General features: G+C 36.8%; 1 protein-coding gene across 2 annotated transcripts; it reads right to left on the bottom strand.

Moving 5' to 3' along the window:
• FGG (fibrinogen gamma chain) lies at positions 1 to 8,449 on the bottom strand. 2 transcript variants are annotated; one of them, XM_017871081.1, is made up of 10 exons: positions 8,178 to 8,449; positions 8,036 to 8,080; positions 7,665 to 7,848; positions 7,452 to 7,545; positions 5,729 to 5,859; positions 5,294 to 5,427; positions 4,135 to 4,319; positions 2,370 to 2,647; positions 557 to 726; positions 1 to 19 (listed from the first exon to the last, which is right to left on the bottom strand). In XM_017871081.1, the coding sequence occupies exons 1-10, from the start codon at positions 8,253 to 8,255 to the stop codon at positions 5 to 7; spliced, it is 1,314 nt and encodes a 437-aa protein (XP_017726570.1). In that variant the 5' UTR covers positions 8,256 to 8,449; the 3' UTR covers positions 1 to 4. The 2 variants fall into 2 exon arrangements, with proteins under 2 accessions (XP_017726570.1, XP_017726569.1); XM_017871080.1 differs by lacking the exon at positions 1 to 19 and having other exon boundaries at positions 243 to 726.
• Positions 8,450 to 12,759: the final 4,310 nt, after the last annotated feature.

The raw sequence follows: 12,759 nt of genomic DNA, 5'->3' as shown, positions 1-12,759 counted from the left end.
TCTTTTAAACGTCTCCAGCCTGTGAATATATAATAAAACAAAAACCATATTAATAGATATAATTTTCTCCATTTAAAAAGAAGAATTAAATAGGAATGATTTTGGGGTAATAAACAATGAAAATATCTAAGAATTTGAAACTCTAAAATTTTCTCCTATTTTATTAAGTACGTACTAAAATATTTGATATAATAAAAATAATTTACCAGAACAAAATAAATGACAAGTGGTCATTAAAATGCAAATAAAGTCAATCATTTTATTATTATACATTTAGGAACAAAGTTGAAATGTCTCCTCAAATAAACAATTTTAAATAATTCTGATGTCAATAATTTGGAAATACAGTCCTAAATGAGTTTTAATTTCCATTGGAGGCTAATTATCTTTAATAGAAGACTTGAAATCAATAAATATAGTAATAGAAAATAGGACGAAACTTTCAGAGAATTTCTGAAACTTTGTGGGTCAGTAGAAATTAGCAGTTAATTTTCTACGAATCATCCTCAGTGTAAAATGAGTCATATTCTGTTTCCACAGGGTGCTCTGGTCTGACCTGTTTGGCTCCTCCCAGGTGGTGTTGCTGTCCTTCTCCAATGGTGAGTCTGTTGAATGGGATTATCTTCATAGTGGTTTTCTTCATGGAATACCACCGGGATTTCCAAGTGGCCCAAATAATTCCATTATCATAACCATTAGGAGTAGATGCTTTTGAGTAAGTGCCACCTAAAACAAGTGGTAGATGTACATATCATTATTCCGGAAACTTTTTACCTCTGTAAGTCTGTGAAGAACTGTCTGTTATGAAGTGCATTGCCAGTTACATAAAATTTATAGCGTTATCTGCTAACTAAAAATGTCCCCAAAGATTCCTAAAATCTCAATTTATAATTAAAATAAACATATTATTAAACAACATCTGTGTTGTGACTCATGGTCACATCCACACTTTAAATTTATTCACTACTAGTAGGACTAGAAACCCAAAGTTCCCTAATTGGCCTCTTTCCCTAAGCTTATCCATCCTGGATTCAGCTACTGCAGACCATCTTTCCTCATGCAGGTTAGAAGAGAAGGAGCCACCAAATTCCCAATTAGGTCATCTCAGGTTATTTGAAACCACAATTTTATTGGTTAATTGAGGAGCTTTAGGAAATAGTTCTGGAATGTTATTTTATGTCTCCATTATAAAGTGCAACCTCCATTGATTTGCCTTCTCCTTGTCCTATGGAAGCAGATCTCGTGTAATTTTGTAAAGGGCTTGTCAGAGCACAGCACTGGCATGAACCACAGCTTGGCATGGCTCCCCGGGTCACAGAGATCAAGCATTTTCTCTTAGAGTTTCTTCTCATTATATGGTTTGTGAGTGCAGAGATAAGTTATGTTTCTCCAATTTAAAAATGTTGTGAAAAACAAACTGTTACTTTAAATAAATTTTGCAAAGTTTCCTGGTTGGTGATTGGCTAGGACATCAGGAGGTAAGGTTGCTCATCTCGGTAGATAAGGAGACTATGGTTTGCTACAAGCTGGAATGGGTTGGAAGACTGGTTTCACTCATCTACCCAGCAGATATGTGTGAGGAAGCCCTACTGATGCTAAACAGGTCTGGTCTGGGTTGTTTGGCTTTCCCCAGATGGTGTTGCTGTCCTTCTCCAACAGAGAGTCTGTTGAACGTGACTATCTTCTTAGTGGTTTTATTCATGGAATGCCACTGGAATTTCCAAATAATGCCATTATTGTAATATGGATCCTTTAGCATCGGTAAGGCTTCCCCACATGTAACTGCTGGGTAGATGAGTGAAACCAGTGTTCCAAACCATTCCAGGCTTATAGCAAACCATAGCCTCCTCATCCAACCCCCATCCTAAAATAAGTTTCTATTATCCTCAAACTGGTCTCTTCTCTCAAGCGTTCACAAACCTCTGCCCTTACCAGTATTTGCCTGCTCTTTATTCCGTTCCTCCAAACACCTGCTCACTGCGTGTATCTGACACAAAGCTCATGGGAAGCCAGGTTAATGTGTGAACAAGCAGCCATAGAGTAATGTTAATCTATCCAGATCATATATGTAGTATGTCTAAAGGAGATAACACAACCCACAGTGCCAGTTATGATAGTGATCGTTTCAGGTATAATGCCAAGCCACTGGATATTTTGCAGCAGGTGTATTTCTTTAGGAGGGCTAATTTTACGCATGAACTTGGTATTATCCACTTCCAGTTTCAAAGAACTTAGTTGAAATAAAGAGGCATGAGAAAATCCCTACTATCTTTATAAATTATTCTTCATTTCTTTGTATCTATTTATTATTTTTTATGAAAATACTATACATTATACATTAATTTGGAATCTAAGAAAGGAAAACATACCTTGGTAATAAACTCCATTGAGGTGGCCAGCATGACACTTGTTCATCCACCAACCAGATCCATCCTGTTCAGCACAGTTGCCTTCAAACTTATCATTGTCATTGTCCCAGGTACTGAACTGCATGCCATTGTGGGATGTGAAAAACTTGTCGCTAGGATCGTCGCCAAAATCATAGCCATCAAAGGCATCTCCAGCATCTCCACCAGCGAAGTAGGCATACGTTAGGCGGTACTTGTCAGCTTCAGGTCCCACCTTGAACGTGGCATAGTCTGCAGTACTGAGAAGAAGGAAATACAGCCATCACGTGCTGACTCTCCTCAGGGATCTCAGAATTTCACTCTTTCGTAGGATAGTTCCTTGGAATTTTTGACTTTGTTTCTTAGGGCTAAAATGTGCTCATCGAGTAAAGTTTTTTGCAAGTCTGGCAAGAGGCAATGGATATGTGAACCAGTCCACAGCTCATTAATACTACCCGGGAGGGGCCAAAAAGCCTTTGAAGCATCTCAGTGAAAACTAATAATTACACTCACTTGAATGCTTTTTTGCTTGTTTCATTCTAAGATCAAATCCAGATGTGTGGATGACTCTAATTTCATATTTCCTACTTTTATTGAAATGTTGTGCATTGCACACACGTTATCATAGATCACATAAATTATCTGACGGTGAGTGACCCTTAATTATTGCACTAAACTTGAAGGAGGTACAGTTCCATTAGCCACTCTCACCACCTGAAGGGTTAGGTGCTGCTAAAGGGATTTTCTTTCTCAAATCAGTGTGGTAGTGGCAAGAAGGAGAGCTTCTGAGGGCATTACACAATCAAAGGCTTCCCTGTGTGGTCCAAAGCACGTGAGCTGAGGAATTAGAGAGATTCTTTCCTAGAAAAAATTGTGCAAGTGGGCCATAATTCTATAGAGTGGAGTAAAAAATGGGCCTTAATGAAGGAACAGAAATTTCCGGAAAATATTTAACCTCTTTTCTAATCTCCGGTAACTGGGAAATGGAAGGTCCTTTCCTAGAAGAAGGTCTACTGGCTATAGCTCTTTCTGGATTAAAACCCAACCAAACAATAAAAAAAAAATCCGTATGTTTGGAGACAATATATTTCACTATTCCTTAAACATAACAAGAGGGTTGGATATTTTTCTGCACTTTAATTAGGTAACAATGCTTAAAACCTTCAAATATCTCAAGCAAAAAGAAGCCTCTAGATCACCAAAAGAGCTAGCTGGTTTAATTTTAGGGTAGCTCATGATTTGACAGAATAAATGGCCATTAAGGCACTGGGAAGTCTGAAGAGGCTGTATTTGCTTTTCAACCAAGATAGTTGTTAAGAGGACAGGCTCTAAAGTTAAACTACTTGAGTTCGAATTCTACCTCTACCACTTATCAGCAATGTGACTTTGAGCAATTAATCCATAAAATGGGATTAATAATAATACCTGTTTCATGAAGTAGTAATTTAGACTAGATAAAATTATAATTTTATGCTCAATTTCTGGGACAGATTAAAAGTTCAGTAATTAGCTATTATTCTGAACGGTGCCAGGGTAATTAGATTGTACCAAAACACTCAGATTCATCCTGAATAGAATTTACCTTTTTGGATTGCCCAGGAGCCAAACTGACTCCTGGAGAAAATAGTGGCTGAATATGCTGTTTGCATTTGTCAGGCTGCATTTGCCATTGTCTATTGACAGTTGGAAAGTGCACATTCCAGACAATCTTTACAATAAAAAGTTAGAAGTCATTTCAAAACAGTACCTGGTTCTGCCATTCCAGTCTTCCAGTTCCACTCTTAATGCATATGGGATGGCAGACTGTGTGCTTATCAAATGAATCTTCTCATTTCCCAGCCAAAATTCTGTTGTGCCAGTAGGAGACAGATGTCCAAATCCTTCCTTATATTGAATCCAGTTTTTCTTGAAATCCACACTGCCATCAAGTCTCTAATTACACATTTGCATGGGCAAAAGGAGAAAATAGATTATCAACGCATGTAAAGAGAATGCTACCAACATTTTGTCAAAAATATGGAGCATTGGTTCTATCAACTCACAACTAAGTGATCTTGGCCAAGCTACCTCAGTTTCCTTATCTATCAAATAGGAAAAATGATGCTTACTTTTTAGGGTTGCTGCAAGGATCATGAGAGAGAATATATGAGAAATACTTAGGAGAGTTCCTGGCACATCATAAATTCTAAATTAGTGGTAGTATTGAAAAGATACCTAGACGACTTCAGAACTCTGACTGGATATTACTGATTCTTACACTTATGATGGAACCTATTGCTCAATTGGTGTCTGACAACTAATGCTTCCACCATTCACTCCCTCTGAGCACCCCCTGTAGGAACAGTTGTAACAGTGGTAGGAGGTAAACAGCGGGTAAAGGAGCCAAGACTCCTAGTGGGTATCAGCAAGTGGCAGATGCAACAAAGGTTCCTTGTCTTGGGGCAGCCCAACTGTGTCCTCTGGTGTGTGAAAGGGTGGTGGTGGTGGCGGGGTGAGGGTGAGGGTGTTAGGCTTCATTGTCTTGTAATGGGCAACCTCAGGTCTTGACCTACCTGACAAAAGAGTTTCCTTCTTTTTCTTTGTCACTGTGGTACTGATTATGTGCCATCATGAATCTACAAAGTCAGTGCCAGCACAATATAGTCAAGTCACAAACTCTGAAACTATACCACCTAGGTTCAAATGCTGATTCTGTTGCTTATTAGTTATGTGGTCTTGGGCAAGTTATTTAACTTTGTGTGCCTCAGTTTCCTTTTCTGTAAATAGGAGTAACAGAAGTACCTTCCTCTTAGGGCTATGGCAAGGATTAAATGAGCTAGTGTTCACAAGGTGCTTAGAAAAGTATCTGCCATATGGCAGAAACAATGTAGGCACTTATTAAATACACATGGTGAGGAAAAAATTACCTTCTGTAACACAGTCCATCCATTTCCAGACCCATCAATTTCACAGTAGACTAAGAATTGCTGGTTAGCTTTCAGAGGTTTGATAAAGTAAAGCCCGCTCTGTTTAGCTCCCTTATTGGCAATGTCTTGACAATCTGGAGAAGGAGAATTGACTTTTACTGTGGTTTGAAATGTAAGTAAGACTGTGCCTGCCTTGAAAAATAGTTTTTAACATGTAGTAAACTATTCATTTTCCAAGAATAATTTTCTTACTTTTCACATCACCATTCCTTTTAAACTCTTTTTTAGCTATTCAAGAAAGGTCTAGACAACTGAAATTCTTAAACTTAATGGGTAGCCACTTTCTAAACTATTCCTATACATTCTAGTACATACTCTCTCCTTTACATTATTTACTTTGATGAACCTGATCCCAATATAACCTTCATCAGTTACCTTTCCCAGTGGTATCATGGATTTGCACTGTGTCTTTGCAAGGTTCCTGGCACTGTGCTTCAAGCTGGGCCACCTTCTGTTTCAGGTTACCAATCTTTTGATTATTTGTATTATATATTTCCTGCAAAAATCTATGAACAGAAACATAAGATAACAAAAATAAGAAGACAAAATAAGTATTCCTTTCAGAAGAGTAATTTTGTATTTTCTTTGGAAACTGCTAACTAAATATTTTATCAAGAATTACTTTCTGATAAATTATTCCATTCTTGGGGAAAATGTAAAATTATATCACTAAATTAAGATGAATTAAAATTATAAACTTTTGAAAAAAAAAAACAAAATCAATCAAAACAGGAATACAATGTGAACCTGAATCTTTTCACTTAGAATGGGGCATATTGTTTCAACTCCAAACACAAATAACAAAGTCCTTGTCAATAAACAAATGTCATTGATACTTTGCTTTTTACTTTATGCATAAGGGGCAGCAGATAGGAACTGTGATGAGACTGGTTAATAGGAACACCCCCTTTTGCTTTAGAAGTAGGAAAGGCTCAGTTCAGTAATTCACATGTGCTGAAGCAGTATACCTTTCGCATGTGGATCTATTGAGGTTATACTTACAAGCTTCAATCTAAAATATAACTTACACAGGGAAAGGATCTGGAACGTTATTGTATGTAAAATAAAACAACAGATACTTCCCCTTTCTTCTTTAGTGTTTTTGGTTACATAGCTTTGAAAATGGACTGGGGGAAGTAAAATCCTACTTTTGTAGTTACTTACAGGGTGGCTTGTAAATATTCAAAAATGATAAAAAACTGTCTACAATGCATAAACTGTTCTTTCTTTGAAGTAAAAAAGGGTAGACAAATTATTTGTCCACGTTTTCCCTCTACTTTGTCTTAGGCAATTTCTGTACAATAACCTCCTTCAACTTCAATGATGGACAGTAACAATGCAAGTAATAATAACAACAATAATAACAAGGGCCCTCTGATAGCAAAAAGAGGAGGAATCTTTCCTGGGCCATTCTCCCTAGCTACTATTTATCCCTATTTCTCAAGCTGCTTTGAGAAAAATTTAGAAAAAAAATTGGGGAAAAATGTTAAAACTGTATCCGAAACCTTATGTTCAGAAAGTTTGTGAGTCTCTGAGAAGCTGTTAACAGAGACATTCACTTCCAAACGAAGGGAAGAGACTGTGCAGGTTCATTCTGCAATGATCAACATGAGCTTTGCAATGTTTGCTACACTTAGTCTCTTAAGATATGTTTCTTCCTGCTCCACCGTCAATATAATTGACTTTAGGAGCCAAAATCCTTACTATGCCTCTGTTTGCTGATTTTTTTAAACCACGAATTTGTCAACATTTTTATAAAAAGGATTTGTTTTCAACACCCAAATTCCTGTGAGGTTGATTTTATGTTGTAAGATAAATGGGAGATGGGGAAAATTTTTTTTATAAATATGGTCAAACGAGCATTTGAAGACATCTAGAACTTCTTTCTCCAATGTGATTATTAATTAGCAATTATAACCCAGTATAATTTATATTGCACTAAAAACTTCTATCTCCACTATGTTCAACATAATCAGGCATAATGCCACTGGGATATTGTAAATGGGGAAAACACATTAAAAATTACTTTCACTCAAGTATGGAATATTAAATAAAAATTAAATCAGTCTTGCAGAGCAAATTGAAACAAAATCCTTACCGAATACTTGCGTCATGTGTTAAAATCAATGCTTCATATTTCATAATTTCTTCTAACATCTTCCTGGACTTCAGAGTAGCAGTGTCTATCGTATCTGTAATATAGGATCAGAGACATAAAAATCCTTAAGCAAATAGAACAACTAAAACAACAGCAAAAGAACTTCGCAGATTATTATTCTTATTTTTTGGTGAGTAGTCTTTATTTTCTCACTTGGTTTTGATGATTCATCAGGATTATAACTGAGTTGGATTGCTTTTATCAGCTCTTTGACTTCTGCTGTTTTGTTTTCAACTTGATGTAAGATGTCTTCCAAAGACTGTAGATCCTTGTCTACTTTGGTTTGATAAGTAGACAGGAAATCTGCAATGCCACAGGTAGTTGGACAATAACTACCCTGAAAATACAACAGTGATTAAAAATGTTGACAGATGCTACACTTAAAATCTATTAAGAAAAATAGGTAAAACCTAGACTATGTTTTTAAAAAGTTGCAAGTGCCAGATGATATTTATGAGGGAATTATTTCTATTCCTCTGCCCCTCTCCAGTTCACACACAAAGAGAGAAACAAAAACTACTTACGAATCTTTCATCTAAGATGCAGCAGTTGTCTCTGGTAGCAACATACTAAAAGAGAAAAAAATACAGAAATTTCACTAGTTCATTATCTGCTTTATTTTCCAGCTTTCCATTTAAAACAATGTTTTGTGAAGAGCAAACTTACTGCCACACATGTTGAAGAGAGAAATAAAAGAGCATAGAAGTAGAGAATTAAATTCCGGGGGTGCAAGGACCAACTCATGATGTCTGGGTGCTCGGAGCTCCGAGCCTTGTAGCGTCAGCACTGTCACCTCTCAGGCTCCAATTGTCCCTTTATGTAAGCTCCTGGGACAGCCAGGACTGCAAGTGGCTGGAGCTGATCACGGGACCTCCTTACCAGAAGGGTGGGGAGGTCTTTCCCGTTCCTTTTTCCTCATCCTGGCCCCCAATCTACACTGTCAGGTTCCCAGATTTTGCACAGAGGTTGAAGCTCCTCCTTTTTGGCCCAGCTCAAGTTTTTTGCTCTGATCCAAAATTACCTGCAAAGGCTAGTGAAGCATTATCCATTGCTGTGAGGAGGAGGGGAGTCCTGGAGGCTGTGTGGTGCAACTTCTTCCAGTACATGGCTGAGAGCAAACAGATCTGACCTCAAACTGAGCAAACCCAGTCTATCCTTAAGATGGGGCCTGCTGCCATCACCCAAATTACTGAAAGAACTTTCTCAGTCTAGGGATCAGTTAACATTATTATTTTTAACCCGTGGCTGTGACAGGAGGAGACTGACTTCCCCCATGTCCCAGTACACTATTCCCAGGAACGAATGACCCTGGAAATACACTCCTGTCCCTCTGTGTTGTGTTCATAGGTCCTCAGCGTGCCGCGCCGCAGGGAGCCTTTCAAGCTCATCTTCTTCTTCGCTTGTCTCTGAAGATGGGCATGGCACCCCATCTGCCACAGAGAGAAAAGAGCCAGGAGCCCACTTCATTGTTCCTGTGGTTCCATCAAGCTATCTCAGAGGAGAGAAAAATCCACCTCCCTTGTATCTGAGGAGAGTAGAGGCATAGCTGAAGGAAGAGGGTCAAAATGAGATGCTGGAGAGGGGCTATCATCTCTGTTTGACCCTTACAGCGTCCTTGTGTTTGGGAAAACATATCTGTCATCACTGCCTATTGAGACTTATCATTGTGCATTGCACTATTATTAATGTCTCTATTTTTGGTTATTCTTCATTTCTTCCTCTGGAACCAAGCTTATTATAAGTTTTGATGAAATACATTAGTGGGAGAAATGCCTCCAGTTTGAAAGAAATGCTAATACTTTAATGTTTAATTCTGTCTTTACAAAGGAATATTTATGTGACTCAAAAACAAAGATAAATGTTCACATTCAGTAAATAATCAATAATTATAACAAAATGAACACATCAAAACCAGATCTGTTGCTTTTCCTCTCCTCCTTAATACATCCCTCTCTGACTTAGCAGTTATTGTCAATCATATCACCATACCACCAGCCAATTAAGTCTCACAATCTTTCTCATCCATCTTTTTTACTCAGCTGATCAGTTGTCAATCATGTCAGTTGAATTAAACATTGAAGTGTTAGTATTCTTTCAAACAGCTCTACCTCAGATAGTATTTGTAGCAACCTTATATTACATGTATACATGCAGTATCCACTGCATTAGATTGTAAACTGATTTCTATGGCTACGGCATCTAACGCATGTAGCTATACTTAACATAGTTGTAGTTAAAACTCAGTAACTATGTAATGACTTGAATCAGTTGCCTCTGTGAAGAAGTATGGGATGCAGAGGTGGAGGACAGGGTTGGAAAAAAAGGTTTCATTTTTCTCTGTAAACATTCTGTATTTAGAATTTTGAATGAATATAAATATTATCTACTAAAATATATATAAAATCAAAACATGTAATTATTGATCATTCACAAAGATTTACATAGTACACTGATAATCACTTCCTGCTAACTTTTTAATATGATTTGAATATGAAAGGTGAGTCAGGCATTGCCTTTACCTTTAAGAAGTGTATAGCTCAATTGGAGAATGTATAAATACATAGTTGTTAAGAGCTTTGGAGTCCATCTCCCCAGGTTTGAATCCCATCTTTACAATTTACTGACCGTGTGATTCAGTACAAATTACTCAATCTCCTTGAGTTCTATTATCCATGTCAGTAAAAGAGAGATAATACTTATGATATGGTATTTACTTAATAGGGCTATCACTAAGATTTAGTGGGATAATGTGTTGAGCACATTGCCCAATTCTTGGTAAGTGTTAGTAAATGTTTGTAAGGTTTATGAATTACCAAATGTATTTGGTATACAATCTACATAAATAGGAAACTCATTTATTAGAGCCGTTATTGGTAGATTTGGTTCATGGGGAAAAAGCTTTGTTGTTCCAGCTACAGAAAGTTCTCTTTAATAAAAAATCTGTTGCAACTGACTGCAGTCTCATTCTGTAAGACTCCCCAGAGAAGAAAGCACCTGGTCATTTAGTTTAGGAAATTCCATCCAAATTGATTTCATCAATCAAAGATCAAATGATAATATAAATGGATTGCATGCCTTATGAGAAGGTATACTTCCTATCAGTAAGAATGTTCAAGCAAAGTATGTTTAGACAGAGCATGTCTTTGTGGTTCTTTTTGCTGAAGACCATAAAACATTAGTTTGTCGAATGCAGGGTAACAATTCATGCAGCCACAGGTTGAGTTTTGAGCTCCTTAACGTCATAAAGTTTCATTGATTGTCTTAATATATATAATATTCACAAAGTTGAAAAACATTTAAATTGAGGACATTAGAAATTCTATCTCATCCCATTTGAGAAGTGGAATACTTGTATTACCAGCTTTTAACTGACTTGTATTGGAATCTAGATGTGTTATCACAATTTTAGAGAAAATAATTTCCTTTTACTACAATCTCAAGTCCTACATCCAAATCATATAAGACAAGACACTTGCTCTCTGAGAAAAAAAAAAAAAGGTCAACATTGATTTAGCGGTCTACATTGGCCATGTATTCAATCTAGTATCACTCAGGTTTATTAAATTTTAACTAGTTTTATCATGTTTGGGCCAATTTTTTCTTTGAAAATGATAAATGATTGATGAATTCCAGGAATGAAGAATATTTCTTAAATCACAGTTCTTCTACTTCCAGGTATTTTTTTTGAGATAATAGCATAGGTAGTATTTAAGCCAAAATAATCATTTAATGTAATTCTGAGGTCAATGGGCTTGTTTATTGAAATATGTCCCAAATTCCCTATCATCCAACCGTTTGTGTTCTGATTTGAAAACACAAATCTACAGCTAACAGTCTTCATGTATACTGATAATTTACTCTGTGAGTCAAGTCTGTTACGTTCATCTTTGCTCCAAAATTATTTGCTGAATTTAAATTTGACTATGTAGAAAACTTCTTGACCTGGTGACAAATGATATAGGCCCCAAGGAATAATAGGAAAGAACTACCAATTTTGAGCATCTTCTTTATGCTAGATATTATGTGGTAGTATAGTTGTTGTTGTTGTCATGTATATTCTCTCATTTAATCCTCACCACAAGCCTAGGAAGTAGATATAATTACCTGTATCTTATTAATGAAAAAAGAAAGGCCTAGAGATGTTGTGTAACATATGCAGGGTCCATGTGCCAGAACAGGAACTCAAACCCATGGGGCCCATTGCCTGTGCTTTTAACAGTGAATCTTAATATAACCATGAAGCACTTCTTAATTTAAAATAATACACAGATACAAGGTGTTATGAGACTCAGTTATTCACTGATAGAATGGATTTTAAAGATGTGTGTATGCATCTATATAAGTGTGTGTATGATTATTTGAACACGTATTTACATCTATCTATCAACTTATCTATCTTCTTCTCAGGGTTAGAGACAAGATTTTGTGAATGATCTTTTACAGTCTTCGAGTATTTCTCAAACCTAGATTTGTGTTGTTTTATGATCAGCTTGTGTTTACGGTCCTTTTTTTTTTTTTTTCCTCTTTAGAGATGGAGCCTAGCTTTGTTGCTCAGTCTGGCCTCAGACTGAACTCCTGGACTCAAGCAATCCTCTTGCCTCAGCCTCCTGAGTAGCTCGGACAATGGGCATGTGCCACTGCACCTGGCTTTGGTCCAATTTTAGATGGAAGCAGTTTTTCAATGCTAACTCCATGGTTCAAGTTTAATAGGACTTGATAAATTGAATTCCATCAGTAGGTTAAAGGGAGAGACAGTCACTACGTGGTCAAGGAAGCTCAAATCAATGGCGACAATGATATATCTGTTTTTCTAATAAGTAAACCATTTCTAGATCTAAGCTAAATTTATAACCTGAACCCTTAGAACTGACTTCCTAAAAACTGGCAGAAAGAAAATGACCTATTGGCATATTGAAAACCAGTCCAACCCAATAGTAAAAATATCCCATTAAGGGCAACAGAGTTGTCTGTCAGAATATTTGCTTTGTGTATAAAAATAGCCCAGGGAAAGTGAAAATGCAAAAGCTTTCTTGGTAGTCTATTAACAATGTGCTTTTAGTTTCACTATGTAAATCAAAGACAAAAACAACATTGGGCAGAGGTAAAATGGACTCCCTCACTGGCAGAAGAATGGCAGCCATAGGTTGAGTTTTACACTTCTTAACTTCATAAAGTTTCATTACATGTGTCATTTGAGGGATCTATCCTAGTGGCAGGGATGTTGAAAAATCTGCTGTGATTGGAATTT

Source organism: Rhinopithecus bieti, unplaced genomic scaffold (genome assembly GCF_001698545.2).
Source record: "Rhinopithecus bieti isolate Rb0 unplaced genomic scaffold, ASM169854v2 scaffold_3878, whole genome shotgun sequence".
NCBI lineage: Eukaryota > Metazoa > Chordata > Mammalia > Primates > Cercopithecidae > Rhinopithecus > Rhinopithecus bieti.
This window is presented reverse-complemented; position numbering and strand designations above follow the sequence as displayed.

Bases quoted from the DNA above. Each gene is read 5' to 3' on its own strand.
- FGG (XM_017871080.1), bottom strand. From the start codon at position 8,255: ATGAGTTGGTCCTTGCACCCCCGGAATTTAATTCTCTACTTCTATGCT. The intron at 7,546-7,664 runs GTGAGAAAATAA...CCTATATTACAG, and splicing joins TGATGAATCATCAAAACCAA to ATACGATAGACACTGCTACT. The intron at 5,428-5,728 runs GTAACTGATGAA...CTCCTTCTCCAG, and splicing joins CCATGATACCACTGGGAAAG to ATTGTCAAGACATTGCCAAT.